Here is an 18,196-nt window from a genome sequence, read left to right on the forward strand (position 1 = left end):
TGCAGTTTTACTTTAGCGACTTATTGCAAACAGGATGCATGTTTTGGAATATTTTTATTCTTTAGAGGCTTCCTTCTTTTCACTCTGTCATAACTACAATGTTGTTGATCCATTCTTCATTTTCTATCACAGCCATTTTACTGTTTTAAAGTCACCATGGGCCTCATGGTGAAATCCCTGAGCAGTTTCCTTCCTCTCCGGCAACTGAATTAGGAAGGACGCCTGCATGTTTGTAGTGACTGGGTATAATGATACACCACCCAAAGTGCTATTAATCACTTCACTATGCTCAAAAGAATATTCAATGTCTGCTTTTTTAATTGTTTTGCCATTTACTAATGAGGTGCTCTTCTTTGCAAAGCATTGGAAACTTCCGTCTTTTTGGTTGAATCAGTGTTTTAAATTCACTGCTCGACTGAGGGACCTTACAGATAGTTGTATGTGTGGGGTACAGAGATGAGGTAGTCATTCAAAAAGCATGTTAAACACTATTACTGCACACAGAGTGAGTCCATGCAACTTATGTGACTTGTTAAGCACATTTTTACTCAACTTATTTAGGCTTGCCATAACAAAGGGCTTGAATACTTATTGACTCAAGACATTTCTAAAAACATATTTCCACTTTGACATTATGGGGTATTGTGTGTAGGACAGTCAGTGGTGTAAATTACTTAACTAAAAATACTTTAAAGTACTACTTAAGTAGTTTTTCTGGTTATCTATACTTTACTATTTATATTTTTGACTACTTTTACTTCACTACATTCCAAAAGAAAATAATGTACTTTTTACTCCATACGTTTTCCCTGACAGCCAAAAGTACTTGTTACATTTTGAATGCTTAGCAGGACAGGAAAATGGTCCAATTCACACACTTATCAAGAGAACATCCCGGGTCATCCCTATTGCCTCTGATCTGTATGACAATTGGGTACCTTTATCCACCACAGGCCATTGACACAAAATCTCAATTTAATCAATTTTAAATTCAGGCTGTAACACAACAAAATGTGGAAAAAGTAAACGGTTGTGAATACTTTCTGAAGGCACTGTATGTAATTGTCAACTAATAACTGCAAGGAGTAGGATAACATTTTCCATAGAATGATGGTACACCAAGGTTTCTTTTACAGCTGGGTTTACATTAGGGCATACATGTGATCGATTCAGACTTCTAAAGCAGCTTATATTACTTTAGTTTAGTTTAGTTTATTAATTCGACCATTTAAAAAAAACAAGCACACATAAAACTTAAAAGCCATACATGCACATGAGTAAAATCATTGAGGATAACACAATAAAGTCTGGGACTTATTTCCATTGTGGTCCTCTTACTTAGGATCAGAGGTATTAAATACCGTCATATGTAAGAGTAGGATGCCTGACAAACTGATAAAGCACCAGACAGCATTTTATTGGAACAAATCAGGGAAGTGGAAAACTAGGCTTCAGTGGGTAATGTAGCGTAGCTGCAGGTTAAGGCGGAACCAGATGGGTCACTGCAGCTAAAGGTGGTTCCTGGTTGCCACAGTTGCCATGTGTCTGCCTACCCATCAAGTAGCAAAGCCATGCAGAAGGATCAAGGGAGGACGCTTTGGAAGGGATGAGCATTGATGATATTACGCAGCGGGACACTCATCTGTAGAAAGAGAGAAAGAAGGCCTGAGACATTCCACACTTCTATCCATAAATATTGTTCAACTTAGGGCTCTATTCAACCGGTATCGCTGAAGCATTACAGATTGCAGGCTGGAAATGTTAAGGTAAATCTGATTGAGCAGACATATGCAGCGGTTACATATGTACCATGAAATGCAGTCTCCTCTAATGCAGGAACTTTGCCTTTAAATTTCAACCACGCTGTAATGCTGAACTTCCGCGATATGGATTTAATAGAACCCACGTCACAAACAGAAATGGGACGAACCGTTTTTGGGGAGGATAGCAATGTTCTCAGGCAGAATGCCAGTGTCCAGGGAGAACTGCTTAAACTTCTGCAGCAGGTCAGGGCTCAGGTCTGTCCCGCGGGCTGTAGACACCACACATGCAGAACATGGCAGACTAAATATAATATGAAGGATACAATACAATTTATAATGCAAGATTGCTAACAAATTATTGGGGAAAATAGTGACAAAATGAGACTGAGTTATAGGAATTAACAGAGGAGTGGAAAAGAACTTACCATACAGTTTGTTGAGCACAGTTGAAACACCTCCCTTGGTCTTGATGGTGTGAATGAGGGCGTACTCATCATACTTAACATCAACGACACGCATGTCATTTTCATTATTCCAGCCTAGAGAGGGGTGAAAAGAAGATGAATAGACACGTGTGTGTGTGTGTGTGTGTGTGTGTGTGTGTGTGTGTGTGTGTGTGTGTGTGTGTGTGTGTGTGTGTGTGTGTGTGTGTGTGTGTGTGTGTGTGTGTGTGTGTGTGTGTGTGTGTGTGTGTGTGTGTGTGTGTGTGTGTGTGTGTGTGTGTGTGTGTGTGTGTGTGTGTGTGTGTGTGTGTGTGTGTGTGTGTGTGTGTGTGTGTGTGTGTGTATATATATACGTATGTATGAGCAGGGTTCCAGGCATAAGCAACATATGTTGTTTTTTTTAGGAACTCAGTCGGGTCTCAACAAACAATTTATACATACACTGATGACAGACAGGGGGCGAAGTCTTGAAGCCACCGCGACTCCATCTTGGCACTCCCCCACCGTTGTAAAATATATTTTGGAAGCTATAGAAAGGCTTTTATAAAAATATACATTTGCTTTTGAAACACTTATTCTATTAGACACCTTAGTGCATACTTTTAAACTATATGGTGTGAGCTAAACATAAAAAATGAAAAGATATAAAACAAGTTTATATAATATTTTATATAATACTTAGAAAGTACTAATGTTACTGTCCCCACTACAACAACAAAAACACTTTAATACATGTAATGTTGTTACATTTATTCCTATGGAGGACTGCTTTTCTGAGGAGTGCCAATATGGCCATCCAGTGGCTTCAAAGTCTCTCATTGCCTAATACAGTGAGGGAAAAAAGTATTTGATCCCCTGCTGATTTTGTATGTTTGCCCACTGACAAAGAAATGATCAGTCTATCATTTTAATGGTAGGTTTATTTGAACAGTGAGAGACAGAATAACAACAACAAAAAATCCAGAAAAATGCATGTCAAAAATGTTATAAATTGATTTGCATTTTAATGAGGGAAATAAGTATTTGACCCCCTCTCAATCAGAAAGATTTCTGGCTCCCAGGTGTCTTTTACACAGGTAACGAGCTGAGATTAGAGCACACTCTTAAAGGGAGTGCTCCTAATCTCAGTTTGTTACCTGTATAAAAGACACCTGTCCACAGAAGCAATCAATCAATCAAATTCCAAACTCTCCACCATGGCCAAGACCAAAGAGCTCTCCAAGGATGTCAGGGACAAGATTCTAGACCTACACAAGGCTGGAATGGGCTACAAGACCATCGCCAAGCAGCTTGGTGAGAAGGTGACAACAGTTGGTGCGATTATTAGCAAATGGAAGAAACAAAAAAGAACTGTCAATCTCCCTCGGCCTGGGGCTCCATGCAAGATCTCACCTCGTGGAAATGCAATGATCATGAGAATGGCGAGGAATCAGCCCAGAACTACACGGGAGGATCTTGTCAATGATCTCAAGGCAGCTGGGACCATAGTCACCAAGAAAACAATTGGTAACACACTACGCCGTGAAGGACTGAAATCCTGCAGCGCCCGCAAGGTCCCCCTGCTCAAGAAAGCACATACACATGCCCGTCTGAAGTTTGCCAATGAACATCTGAATGATTCAGAGGACAACTGGGTAACAGTGTTGTGGTCAGATGAGACCAAAAGGGAGCTCTTTGGCATCAACTCAACTCGCCGTGTTTGGAGGAGGAGGAATGCTGCCTATGACCCCAAGAACACCATCCCCACCGTCAAACATGCAGGTGGAAACATTATGCTTTGGGGGTGTTTTTCTACTAAAGGGACAGGACAACTTTACCGCATCAAAGGGACAATGGACGGGGCCATGTACCGTCAAATCTTGGGTGAGAACCTCCTTCACTCAGCCAGGGCATTGAAAATGGGTCGTGGATGGGTATTCCAGCATGACAATGACCCAAAACACACAGCCAAGGCAACAAAGGAGTGGCTCAAGAAGAAGCACATTAAGGTCCTGGAGTGGCCTGGCCATCTTCAGACCTTAATCGCATAGAAAATCTGTGGAGGGAGCTGAAGGTTTGAGTTGCCAAACGTCAGCCTCGAAACCTTAATGACTTGGAGAAGATCTGCAAAGAGGAGTGGGACAAAATCCCTCCTGAGATGTGTGCAAACCTGGTGGCCAACTACAAGAAACGTCTGACCTCTGTGATTGCCAACAAGGGTTTGTGCCACCAAGTACTAAGTCATGTTTTGCAGAGGGTCAAATACTTATTTCCCTCAATCTAATGCAAATAATTTTATAACATTTTTGACATGCGTTTTTCTGGATTTTTTTGTTGTTATTCTGTCTCTCACTGTTCAAATAAACCTACCATTAAAATTATAGACTTATCATTTCTTTGTCAGTGGGCAAACGTACAAAATCAGCAGGGGATCAAATACTTTTTTCCCTCACTGTACATAGCATCAGCAATCCAGGGTTTACATACATCATTGGTAAGAATAGTAGAATACACCAGGTGCAATTTGGTTGTGCATCATCAATTGGGGAGCCCCCATTGATTTTGTTAGTCATTCTCACTCAGACCATATTAATGTGGCATAAGTCATAACAAAGTTTGTTATAAAACTGCAAAGTTTTCTTTTGCCAAATGTGTAGAATTGCGGAAAATGTACTTTAAAACTGCAACAATTTCTCTACGCCCCATGGCAAAATGTGTAGAATTGCAAGGAATGTTTCTCTACGCTGTCTAGAGGGGGCCACTAAAATGTTTTGTTGTGAGGTGGGGGCCCTGTAACCAAATCTCGCTTACGGCCCACAAAAGGTTAAAACCGGCCCTGTGTGTGTGTGTATGTGTGTAGGTTCTAAACTTACGCTGGCTCTTGAAGATGAATTTCCCAGGAAGGTTTGTCTTCTCAGCCAGGTGGTTCATTCTCCAGCAGGAGCCATCAGTGCTACAGAGACAATACAGTTCATACAGTATCAGCAGAAAGTCTCTCTCTCTCTCTCTCTCTCTCTCTCTCTTTCTCCCTCCCTCCCTCCCTCCCTCCCTCCCTCCCTCCCTCCCTCCCTCCCTCCCTCCCTCACTCACTCACTCACTCACTCACTCACTCACTTCAGACTAGCATATGCCATGTCCAGGTCGCCTTCAACAGTTGGTGTCAGCATGGCGGTGCCCATCTTCATGCCGGCCCTGTGGCTGACAAACCACTGGGCATTAGTAGCAAATCCAATCAGGTACCACTTTCCTGCAACCTGAAAAAAAACAGCCCTGATTAGATTACAACAACTTCTCATTCCTGTCTGTGGGGTCACAGAATTTTTCGATCCTAAATCTGTGAGAACTGATACTGGAATATCCCTGAATCATTTATAAATGAAATTCTCAATCTGAAAATGTGTCACTAGAATTCCCACATTTCTCTTAATCATTTCCATTTGTATCACAGTTTCTTTTTTGTATTTTTTCAGTACATTTTTTCTCAATAATAATCTCTAGTTTGGTCCTCATCATTTGATTTTCAATGAATCCCTGATTTGTTAATCCCTCTCTTCATTCTCTCTCTTACCCCCTGTAGATTGAAGTCTCCTTGGGGCAGAACCTCAGCGGTGACAACCAAGGAGCAGAGCAGTGCTCCTAGCGCTCTCAGCAGCATGGTCGTCATGGCTACCGCTGAGCAGTGTCAGTATCAAGAATTGTAAAGTAAGTGGTTGTACGAAGAAGAGGACAGAACAGGAGATCTGTTTTTCTTCGCTGCCTCTCAGTCCTATATATACTGTAGAGTATGAGCTTACATAACCACCCCCCTTTCCCATACACAACCTGCTACCTGTCACCATCTCTATACCACACCCCCTTGCACACACACACACACACACACACACACACACACACACACACACACACACACACACACACACACACACACACACACACACACACACACACACACACACACACACACACACACACACACACACACACACACACATAACCAACGGGTGGAGATGGGGCTTGTGGGGGGTGTGGCCGGGACCTCCCAGTCATTCCTCCCTCTATAGAACCCTGGAGGTGGGATGGGTTCAAACAGGAGCAGCATCCCCCATCCCCCACAAAGAGTGATGAACAATGCAGTGTCTGCCTCTCCAGTGCTTTCTGTGGGCAGGAACCAGAGAATCAAAACTAACTGTCAGCACTTTGGATGGTAAACAGAGCTCCCCCTAACACACAAGCCCTGAATCTCTTTTTGTGTGTGTGTGTGTGCGCGCGCGTGTGTGTGGTTTAATATTAAATCTAACTATCAGTGTAAAACCTTGCTGTAGAGCAAGCCTTCATGTAATCTCAGTTTGATTTATCTCAGGTCAACATTTTTAAATGTATAGTCCCCTCAAAACACAACCTAATATGATTCTCCAGTTATCTTTTTAGGGGATATATCCCTTTAAATCGGATACTGCTTCAGGCAAGTAATTGTTATATAAGTTCTAAAACACTAGATGTTTTAAGAAACTATTTTCCAGTGGTAAATTTTTCACTCTTTTGACTGTTGGACTTAAGGTAAGGCGATAGACATACTGGGATGGAACTCCTGAAACAGGTGTGGGCAAGTCTAGAAGTCACAGACACACCTGCAACCCACATACCTTGCCAGTTGAAGCAGTGGTCTGGAAACCATGAATCAGTCCAATATTGTGAAATCAAATCAAGAAATGTTCTCAGTATCTAATGACAATATTTGTGTGCTTAATTCAAGTGTGCAAATAAAATCAAACCACTTGATTGAGTGGACAAATAGTTTACTGGAACATTCTCTTATTACCAAAAAATGTAATTGTAAATGTAAATGTTAAGTTTGACATAAGGTTGCCACTTATGTATGGATTGTAGTCTACTGACTGAACCTGCACATTTGGGTATTACTATGTTATGTTCTAGATGAACTAGTATGTACTATGAGCAAGAAAATGGACAGTCATCAATTGTACTTAATCACTATAAGATAGTGTGCCACTATGTTCATACTGACAGATGGCAGACTCAGTTTGTGGTTTGACTGTGGAAGCTTCAAAATGTTACTGCAAGTCTTTTCACTCCAACTTTGCACCCAGCTGCACCGTAGCATATTCCATGAGGAAGATGACCTCTGCTGTCTATCTACAGTATTGACATGGTGTTCTTCAAGTTGAGGACAGATGAGAGTACAAGTCTGAATCATTAGATGATAGAAAGCAGAACATCTGTTACAGGGGTATTCAACTCTGACCCTACGAGGTCCAGAGCCTGGTGGTTTGTCTGTTCTACTTAATAATTAAATTAAATATGCGTATTAATACACACTTGTACATGTGTGAAATAGGACAAATATAAGCACTGACCTAATTATATATGTTTTATTAAAATCCCTGATAAATAGCTGACTGTCGGGATAAAGGACAGGAGGAAACAAAATGAGGGAAACTAATCAGACAACGGTCCACTCTAAAACGTTCACAGTATGTGTATGTTGTCTTCATTAGGTTTCTCTCAATTTTACTATGCTCACCTGTCTTACAGACACCATTAGCAATAACTTTTTCTAAATTGAAAGATCAGAAATGATTGTTTTAAATCACTGATGAATGCCAGACAGGCAGACAGAAAAACAGACAGAAAGGACAGACAGAAAAACAGACAGGACAGACAGACAGACAGAAAGGTGTCACAGAGACAGATTGCTCGTCAAAGTCAACCACTTTATGAAGCCAGTTCATCACTGAGGGCAAAAAAGTACAACACAGTAACTACTGTACATAGTCAGCCCTGTAAATATGGATATGACATCATCACTTCCATGATTGTAACTCACCTTACTAGAACTAAGACAAAATAAATACCATTAGTTTTGTCCATAATATCAGAATAAATACTTACATCTCAAATGTTCATTTACAGTGATGTCCTCTGTTACTTTAGCTAAATAAAAAATAGTAAACAATGTTTGTTTAATGATATAATTCAAGTGCACTAGAAGCTGTATACTGGAGACTAGATACAGTATGAATGAGTATGTAAGATGAGTGTTTAATTATTGTTTAGGGACATAAGAAGTCCCTAAAATCACTGTTTAAGGTACAGAAATAAATATTGCGTGTAGGATAATCTGTTGCCCTCATCCAGATCTTTGAATCCAGTTTTCTGTTTTAAAAGTATTTACAATGCCACTAGTGTCTGCAAGAGACACAACCAACCACCTCATGAACAAATGAATGGCCACAAACAACCCTTCAAAATATGGATATGAAACGTAACAGTTTTAACATCAAGGCTCTCAATTCTTAATAAAGTTTTAATCGCCACATACTGTCACATGCAAAGAATCACCCAGAAAACACAGTGGTGGTGGTGTGGGGGAGAGAAACAGAGAGGAAGACACAGGCAAACAAGTAAAGTTATAACGTATGACTCCCCCAGGGCTTCTTGAATCTTCTTCACTCCTCTGGGTAATGACATCCTCTTTTTCTTGGTTTTGCGTTTCTCCATATAAAACAAATATAAAACAGGGAAGTCCCGTCAACTGTGAGTCAGTCACTCAAGGTTGTTTCTGTAGCCTAACCTGTAACACTTATCATAATCACATGATTATGTCCTGAGTGTCATGCTGCATACTATGTTATGTCATACTTGCCAGCTACAGTAAGCAAGACAACGCCACCATGAGCATCACGATCAGCATTGACCTTATTCAAGGGTGCATGCTTTTTCCCTTACTGTACTCCCTGTTCACCTATGACTGCCTGGCCAAGCACGACTCCAACACTATCATTAAGTTTGCTGACGACATAACGGTGGTAGGCCTGATCACCGACAACGATGAGCCAGGCTATAGGGAGGAGGTCAGAGACCTGGCAGGGTGGTGCCAGGATAACATCTCCCTCAACGTGAGCAAGACAAAGGAGCTGATCGTGGACTACAGTAAAAGGAGGGCCAAACAAGCCCCCATTCACATTGACAGGCTGTAGTGGAGCAGGTTGAGAGCTTCAAGTTCTTTGGTGGCCCATCATCAACAAACAATCATGGTCCAAACACACCAAGACAGTCGTGAAGAGGGCACGACAACACCTATTCCCCCTCAGGAGACTGAAAAGATTTGGCATGGGCCCCTAGATCTTCAAAAAGTCTAGGTCCAAAAGGCTCCTTAACAGCTTCTACCCCAAAGCCATAAGGCTGCAGAACAATTGGCTACCTGGACTGCTGCTACTCGCTGTTTATTATCTATGCATAGTCACTTTACCCCTACCTACATGTTCAGTATCAGCCAAAAGTTTGGACAAACCTACTCATTCAAGGGTTTTTATTTATTTTGACTATTTTCTACATTGTAGAATAATAGTGAAAACATCAAAACTATGAAATAACACATATGGACTCATGTAACCAAAAAAGTGTTAAATCAAAATATATTTAAATTTTAGATTCTTCAAAGTAACCACCCTTTGCCTTGATGACAGCTTTATAAACTCTTGGCATTCTCTCAACCATCTTCAACTGGAATGCTTTTTCAATAGTCTTGCAGGAGTTATGCTGAGCACTTGTTGGCTGCTTTTCCTTCACTAAGCGCAAACCAGATGGGATGGCGTATTGTTGCAGAATGCTGTGGTAGCCATGCCGGTTAACTGTGCCTTGAATTCTAAATAAATCACTGACAGTGTCAACAGCAAAGCACTCTCACACCTCCTCCTCCATGCTTCACGGTGGGAACCACAGATGGGGAGATCATCCGCTCACCTACTCTGCGTCTCACAAAGACACGGCGGTTGGAACCAGAAATCTCCAATTTGGACTCATCAGACCAAATGACAGATTTCCACTGGTCTAATGTCCATTGCTCGTGTTTCTTGGCCAAAGCAAGTCTCTTCTTCTTATTGGTGTCCTTTAGTAGTGTATTTTCTTTGCAGAAATTTGATCATGAAGGCCTGATTCAGTCTCCTATGAACAGTTGATGTTGAGATGTGTCTGTTACTTGAACTCTGTGGAGCATTTATTTGGGCTGCAATTTCTGAGGCTGGTAACTAATGAAGTGATCCTCTGCAGCAGAAGTAACGCTGGGTCTTCCTTTCCTGTGGCGGTTTTCATGAGAGCCAGTTTAATCATAGCGCTTGATGGTTTTTGCGACTGCACTTTTTCCAGATTGACTGACCTTCATGTCTTAAAGTAATGGACTGCCGTTTCTCTTTGCTTATTTGAGCTGTTCCTGCCATAATATGGACTCGCTCTTTTACCAAATAGGACTATATTCTGTATACCACCCCTACCTTGTCACAACAGAACTGATTGGCACAAACACATTAAAATTGAAAGAAATTCCACAAGTTAACTTAAGGCACACCTGTTAATTGAAATGCATTCCAGGTGACTACCTCATGAAGCTGGTTGAGAGAATGCCAAGAGTGTGCAAAGCTGTCAAGGCAAAGGGTGGCTACTTTGAAGAATCTAAAATATATTTTGTTTAACACATGATTCCATGTGTTATTTCATCACTATTACTCTAAAGAAAAACCCAGGAATGAGTAGGTGTGTCCAAACGTTCGGCTGGTACTGTACATATTCTCTCAATTACCTCGACTAACCTGTACCCCCGCACAATGTCTTGGTACCAGTACCCCCTGTACAGTGTAGTCGAAAAGTACTCAGACCCTTTCACACACACACTTGTCTATAGGAAGGTCAGAGACTTTAGCAAATGTATTAAAAATTAAAACTCAAATATGACATAAGTATTCAGACCGTTTACTCAGTATTTTGTTGAAGCACCTTTGCAGCAATTACAACCTTGAGTCTTCTTGGGTACGACGCTACAAGATTGGCACACCTGTATTTGGGTATTTTCTCCCATTCCTCTCTGCAGATCCTCTCAATCTCTGTCAGGTTGGATGGGGGGTGTTGCTGCACAGCTATTTTCAGTTCTCTCCAGAGATGTTCGATTGGGTTCAAGTCCGGGCTTTGGCTGGGCCACTCAAGGACATTCAGAGAATTGTCCCGAAGCCACTCCTGCGGTGTCTTGGTTGTGTGCTTAGGGTCGTTGTCCTGTTGGAGTATGTGTTATTTCATCCTTCGCCCCCAGTTTGAGGTCCTGAACACTCTGGAGCAGGTTTTCAGCAAGGATCTCTCTGTACTTTGCGCCGTTCATCTTTTCCCCAATCCCGACTAGTCTCCCAGTCCATGCCACTGAAAAACATCCCCACCACCATGCTTCGCCGTAGGGATGGTGCCAGGTTTCCTCCAGACGTGACGCTTGGCATTCAGGTTTCATCAGACCAGATCATCTAGTTTCTCATGGTCCGAGAGTCCTTTAGATGCCTTTTGGCAAACTCCAAGCGGGCTGTCATTTGCCTTTTATTGACGAGTGGCTTCTTCTGTCTGGTACTCTACCATAAAGGCCTGATTGGTGGAGTGCTGCAGAGATGGTTGTCCTTCTGGAAGGTTCTGTATTCTCGCGGGGCAGAAATCTCAGAGACCAATTGGTACACTCTGATTTACCACCCCAAGATATTCCTGAACAACGCCTATTTGCGCCCATACTGGATGGAAATTACAAGTGTAATGGCTGTGCTCAATGCAATGGCACTTATAAATGTAGATCCTTCAAACACCCCCAAACAGGGAAATCTATCCCAATTAAAGGTGTTATTACGTGTTCCACTAAGGCAGTTATTTATCTTATAACTTGTCCCTGTGGTAAAAATTATGTGGGTAAAACAAAGCGTGAATTAAAAGTACGTATCTCAGAGCACCGTAGCACCATTAGGTGCAAAAACTTGACTTACCCAGTTGCGGCCCACTTTTTGGAAGCAAACCATTCGATTTCGTCTCTGCGTTATATTGGCATCGAACATGTCACCCTCCCGAGGAGAGGGGGTGACCTTGATAATTTATTGTTAAAACGAGAGGCTGCCTGGATCTTTAATTTAAAGACCCTTGCTCCCTTCGGTCTCAACATAGACTTTGATCTGAAGCCATTCTTGTGATTATTGTGATTTTGCCATTGTAATTGTTTGTTAGATAGATTTTAGACTACAAATGCTATGATTGTATGCTATCCATTTGTTTGTCTTTTTGTATGTTCTTTGTATGTCATTTTTTTAAATATTTGAGTTAACCAATGATATTAGGCCATACTTGGCCATGATTACAAACACCTATGTGTCTCTTGACACTATATAAATGACTCATCTCGCAGTGTTTGTGATGATACCCTGATGAAGACAGCTTCGCTGTCGAAACGTTGGTTATTAAATTTTTGCATCTGAGCTCTTAGAGTGTGCGGCTTTCCTTTATTTTCTAGTGTTCTACTCCGCTAGCCAGCACCTCGCCTTTATAGGTGTGCGTTTCTTTTTTCTAGATTCTTCTGGAAGGTTCTCCCATCTCCCCCGATTGCTCAGTTTTGCCGGGCGGCCAGTTCTAGGAAGAGTCTTGGTGGTTCCAAACTTCCATTTAAGAACGATGGAGGCCACTGCGTTCTTGGAGACCTTTAATGTTGCAGACATGCTTTTTTTTTTTTAACCTTCCTCGACACAATCCTGCCGCAGACCTCTACGGCTCATTCCTTCGACCTCATGGCTTGATTTTTGCTCTGACATGCACTGCTAACTGAGGGACCTTATATAGACAGGTGTTTGCCTTTACAACTCATGTCCAATCAATTGCATTTACCACAGCTGGACTCCAATCCAAGTTGTAGAAACACCTCAAAGATGATCAATGGAAACAGGATGCGCCTGAGCTCAATTTCAAGACTCATAGCAAAGGGTCTGAATACTTATGTAAATAAGGCATTTCTTTTTAATACGTTTTTGCCTTGTCATTATGGGGTAGTGTGTAGATTGATGAGGAATTAAAAAATATATACTTTTTAGAAATAACGTAACAAAATGTGGAAAAAGTTAAGGGGTCTGAGTACTTTCCAAAGGCACTGTATATAGCCTTATAATTTTATGGTGTTGCAGTTTTACAAAAATAAGTATTGTTGTTTAAGGGCCAGTTGTAGTCGGCGCATAGGACAAATACAATTTTATTTGATCATTCTAATGGTGTTCGCCTACTCTCTTAATCTGGTGGCTTATACAGTAGGAGACTTACTGAATGTACAAACTTTAAGAACACCTGCTCTTTCCATGACAGACTGACCAGGTGAAAGCTATGATCCCTTGATGTCACTCGTTATAGCCACTTCAGTGTAGATGAAGGGGAGGAGACATGTTAAAGTGTTTAAGCCTTTTGTCTTGGATTGTGCATGTGTGCCATTCAGAGGGTGAGTGGGCAAGATAAAATATTGAAGTTCCTTTTAACGGTGTATGGTAGGTGCCAGCCAAGCGCCCCAGTTTGTGTCAAGAACTGCAATGCAGCCATTTTTCCCCACACTCAGTCACCTGTGTGTATCAAGAATGGTCCACCACCCAAAGGACATTCAGCCAACTTGACACAACTGAGAGTAATTGGAGTGGGGGGGGGGTTGCCCAAAGCAATATTTGGAAGGTGTTCCTAATGTTTAGTACACTGTATTCCTCTCCTCCCATAACCCTCTACTTTTTATTCCCCTCAAACCCAAATACTAGCAGTTTTCAGCTTTGTGTGTATTTGATGGAATGTGGCATTTAACAGGTAAAAGCTGCCATCAGCCAATCATGCTGTCATTACAAGTTGTGATCACCTCTTACAACGGTTGCGGTCCTCTTGAGTTGCATTCAGTGGACACCCAAATGTTTTCAGCAAAAAGAAAAGCAAGACTATGCAAACCACAATTGATGCTCCCTTTCCTGTTGCCAACATTTAATTTTGATGTCCAGAACCAAAAGTAATTGCATGTGTCTATCTTCCACGCAAAAATCGGTTTTCAAACAGTATAGAGCTACAAACAGAGGCTCCTTTACAGGAAGGAAAAGTGCACCACATGAGGGTGTCAAATCACTTCCTCCAGCTCTACCGATTTTAAGGAGACCTTTATTTGAGATCCTCAATTGGAAGACTGCACTGTATTTAAACTTTTTTAATTTAAAAAAAATAAAACTGAATCTCTCCTCCCCGAAATGTACCATGCAATCACGAGAAATATGTTAGTCACTACTACCCGCCAAATAGACTGACAAAAACAAGTCTGCTGTCAAATTTGTATTTATGTTCTAACAAGCCATTTAGTCAAAGGTGTAGACCGCTTTTAGTCCAAAATACAGACATTACCAACAAAAGTATTCAATACAGGTGACCATAATAAACAAGGGTACACATGATCCTGGCATGGAGTGTGGCATCCCCTGCAGGGAGTTACAGGTAATCAGAAGAAACCAATGGGATCATGGTGAGCTTTGGGAGTCTGTATGCCATGAAGCTCCAGTTTCCCACCAGCGTGAGGTAGAGTTCTATGGACCCGCAGGTGCACAAATTCATCTCCACCAACATGGACCTATGAGAGGATGGAATAGGGGCCGTGAGTGAAGAATAGGTGATGGGAGACAGGACTCTGAGTAATGATCTGTTTGTTTAGAGTTCACATAGCTCTTCCAGTATGTACATGTTCACGCCACAGGAGGATGCTGAGCGGATGAAGGCTTATAATAATGCTTGGAATGGGGTAAATGGAATGACGTCAACCACATGTGTTAGATACCATTCCACTAATGCCATTTCAGCCATGACTATTAGCCTGTCCTCCCCAATTAAGGTGCCACCACCTGCCTCACTCCCTATAACCTTTTGATGCAGCCTGATGATTTGAACCCCACACAGGGGTTGTGGGGGATATGGCAGGCTGTCACCTGAGCTTGAAAACAAAGTCATGTATTTGTTGTAGTGGGGACAGTAACATTGGTACTCTGAAAAAATGGTTAAGGAATTTAAGGAATTAAAAATACTTTAATGTTCAGTTCACTTAATATAATTTAAATGTAGGCCCATGCATTAAAGGTGTCTAACAAGTCAAAAACAAATGTAGACATCAGTACATTTCTTTTATAGTTTCCTATATCTTTTTTACAATGGTGTATGAAAACTGCTGTGCAGTGGCTTCCAAACACTCCCTGTCAGTCATCTAGGATTAATAAATATCATTGAGTGAAACTGGTGACATTTCGTTTTGCAAAAAAATAATAAAATTAAAAAAAAGGTAGAAATTATATTTATAAAATTAAACATTCTCACTTTAATGAAGAAGTTGGTCCCAGCCACAACTTGTGTTGTGAATGTTTTGGCAGCAAAAACGTCAAACTTCTTTCCAGCTTTCTCCTCTGCATATGGCTTCATCTAGAAACATTTAAAAATACTCAGGCAATGACTCAGTTGTTCCCACAGCATCCCAAATTTCCTCCATATAGCATATGCACACCTACAGATTGAACGTTGACACACACACATAGTGTAGAGCTTATTATTCAATAAAAGGTTAAAAATTACACCTTCATCAAGTCTGATTCTCAACTCTGTTAAAAAGATGAGGATGTTCAGTGGGACAGATGAACAATTGATAACTGGTCACGCGATTTTCTAGCAACAAGGTTGAGTCACCATCAGTCGATACTAGTAATAATGACGATTCTGAAAAAGCTTTCCTGCATCTGTTTGTCCTGTACAACTGCGATCCTTCCGCAGGGTGCTGAAATTCATACTTTTAATGAATACTTCGAAAACCACCGACTTTTCCTAATTTGTATTAATCAACTGGAAACATAGCGGCATTGACGTAGTGAACTGCGATTCAATTGGGACTCTCGCGCTGAGTTGAGCAACAGATAAATCGGTGGTTGTGTTCATTAAAAAGTATGAATTGCAGCACCCCGCTGAAGGACCGCAGTTGTGCAAGACAGACATAGGTACAGCTAAGTGTTTACATACTTGTAAAAATATAAATTATCAACGAATGGGAACTCAATGTTGTTAGCAAGTCGCGCCACCAGTTATCAATACTCTGCCTCGATAACGGAGTTGAGCGTTCCTCAGCTAGACTATGCAGGATAAATGAAGGAAATATGCTCACCTCATCGCAGATTTGCTGCACTTCGGGTGTGGCATCCTTCGCCTCGGCGGTACCGCCACACTTCATTACGATTAATTGCAGATTGAAAGTTACTTACGACTGAAATATTTCACAAATGGATTTAAACTTCCTTATTTATATTGTCACATCACATGACTCGAGTCATGTTTTTTTTTAGAAGGTACCATTATGTTTATGAAGTGGAAAAACAGCCGCTGTATCCTATAATAAAAAACATAGGGCACTTAAACCAAGCTTTAACATTTGTAGTTAATGCATGTTTAAATTCATATATTGTGTCAGTATATATATTGTGTCATTTAGGGTATATGTGACCAGAAAGGTGCTCTTTTAATCATGTAAAAAAATGTGCTAAACCCCCTAAACCTTAGAATAGTTTAGGCGGAAGTGCGGCTACAGTAGTGGGCGGTTCAATCACGAGGCAAATTGCTGACTCTCAATCCACGGTATGTCGCCCTTCCGCATCTGCGGTGGAATGTGGCAGAGCTACAACCGTGTTTTTAAGACCAGGAGACATCCCTAAAATCGGTCTTCTCACGAAAACGTCTGTAGCATCTGAACGTTTGGCCTAGAAAAAAATGACCACTCTATAGAAAGGGAAGACTCAAGTGTCATGGGACTCGTCTAAAGGTAACCCATACAAATGAATGGAAGTATGGAGGTAGTTTTGTCCCAACAAATAAAGGGTTAAATATGTAAAACCTTATTCCTTATGATTTATTTTTGACTGTCTTTTTTGCCATTTATGGATGTTTTATTCAATGTGTTTCTATGGGCTATAGTAGTAAAGGCCAACTTCAATACATCAAATAGCTAAATTAACCATGATTTGACCTTAAAACAATTCCATATGTTTAGACATTTAAGAATTAGCAGAAAATTACAAAACTGAAGAATTCCAGTAGGCCTGATTCTGATCTTTCTGGTTAATCCCCATTGTTTAAATGGAAAACAGACAATTTATGGCAGTCGGGAAAGTTGAGCCAGCTCTGTGGTTACCCCATTAGGCAGGTAAAAAAAAAAACGGAAAACAACTAAACTGCAACGAATTCCAGTAGCCTGGAGATACACTGGGACATTGCTAAAGCAGTATATTTATTTTACCTGCTACACTGGAAAGAAGTAGGAGGTGCAACCTAAAAATGTGTAGACATCATTGGACAGGAAACAGTGCAAAGCTCCCTCACCATTAAAAATACGTAATTTTATTAGACAAGTTTAAAGATTGACTTTCGGCCTTCTTTTGAATAATCACAAAGGGAATGGACAAAACAATTAGGGAGAACTCTCTTCAGCTGGTGATGCTAATGAGAGACAGTGTGGTAGACCATTCAAGAGAGAAAACTTAGATTCGACTTGACTGCAGCAGACAAGGCAGCAAAGGCAAAATTATGGCCTCTTGTACAACAGGCCCGAAATCAAGGAAAGGGTGGATACTACAGGGGAATCAGAGCCTTTTTTGCCAACGGAAAAGAAATACGACCGGTGTGATATGTTCTGTCGGTAGGTTTACAAGGTAGTTCCTTCCTCACTGCAAACTGAACGTTCTACTTTTGAAATATGGTGTTACTGTTTTACAGGTTAAGACTTCTGTTAATACATATATGAAGCAACTTTTTATAGAGAGGGTAAAGTTGAGATTGCATAGGATTTTTCTTTCTATTCTATAGATATGGACTTGAAGTTTATGTCAATCAATGCCAGGGGGATACGAAACCTGTTGAAGAGAAAAGCTTTTTTTTTGTTTTGTAAGGACTGCAACGCAGATCTTGTATTCGTTCAAGAAACACATTCATGCAAAGAGGACTATTATTATTGGAAAAATCAGTGGGGCAGCGACATTTTTTTGGCCCACGGGACTATTCATTCAGCTGGGGTTGCAATTTTAGCACACAATTTCAAAGGGAAATGTTTGTTTACTCAAATGGACTCAAATGGACATTGGCTAGTAGCAGTCATCAACCACATGGACAGATTATTTGTGTTGT

General features: G+C 41.0%; 2 protein-coding genes across 2 annotated transcripts; both read right to left on the reverse strand.

Annotated features, from left to right (window-relative positions):
- Nucleotides 1-957: 957 nt before the first annotated feature.
- On the reverse strand, nt 958-5,938 carry LOC106563592 (lipocalin). The gene is made up of 6 exons (XM_014129310.3): nt 5,754-5,938; nt 5,300-5,439; nt 5,059-5,138; nt 2,189-2,302; nt 1,931-2,032; nt 958-1,642 (listed from the first exon to the last, which is right to left on the reverse strand). The coding sequence occupies exons 1-6, from the start codon at nt 5,847-5,849 to the stop codon at nt 1,623-1,625; spliced, it is 552 nt and encodes a 183-aa protein (XP_013984785.1). The 5' UTR covers nt 5,850-5,938; the 3' UTR covers nt 958-1,622.
- An 8,378-nt stretch (nt 5,939-14,316) lies between these two features.
- On the reverse strand, nt 14,317-16,368 carry LOC123725197 (cystatin-B). The gene is made up of 3 exons (XM_045690087.2): nt 16,188-16,368; nt 15,356-15,457; nt 14,317-14,621 (listed from the first exon to the last, which is right to left on the reverse strand). Exons 1-3 carry the CDS (start codon nt 16,251-16,253, stop codon nt 14,493-14,495), a joined length of 297 nt encoding a protein of 98 aa, XP_045546043.1. The 5' UTR covers nt 16,254-16,368; the 3' UTR covers nt 14,317-14,492.
- Nucleotides 16,369-18,196: the final 1,828 nt, after the last annotated feature.

This window comes from Salmo salar, chromosome 11, assembly GCF_965601325.2.
Source record: "Salmo salar chromosome 11, fSalSal1, whole genome shotgun sequence".
NCBI classification, from domain to species: domain Eukaryota; kingdom Metazoa; phylum Chordata; class Actinopteri; order Salmoniformes; family Salmonidae; genus Salmo; species Salmo salar.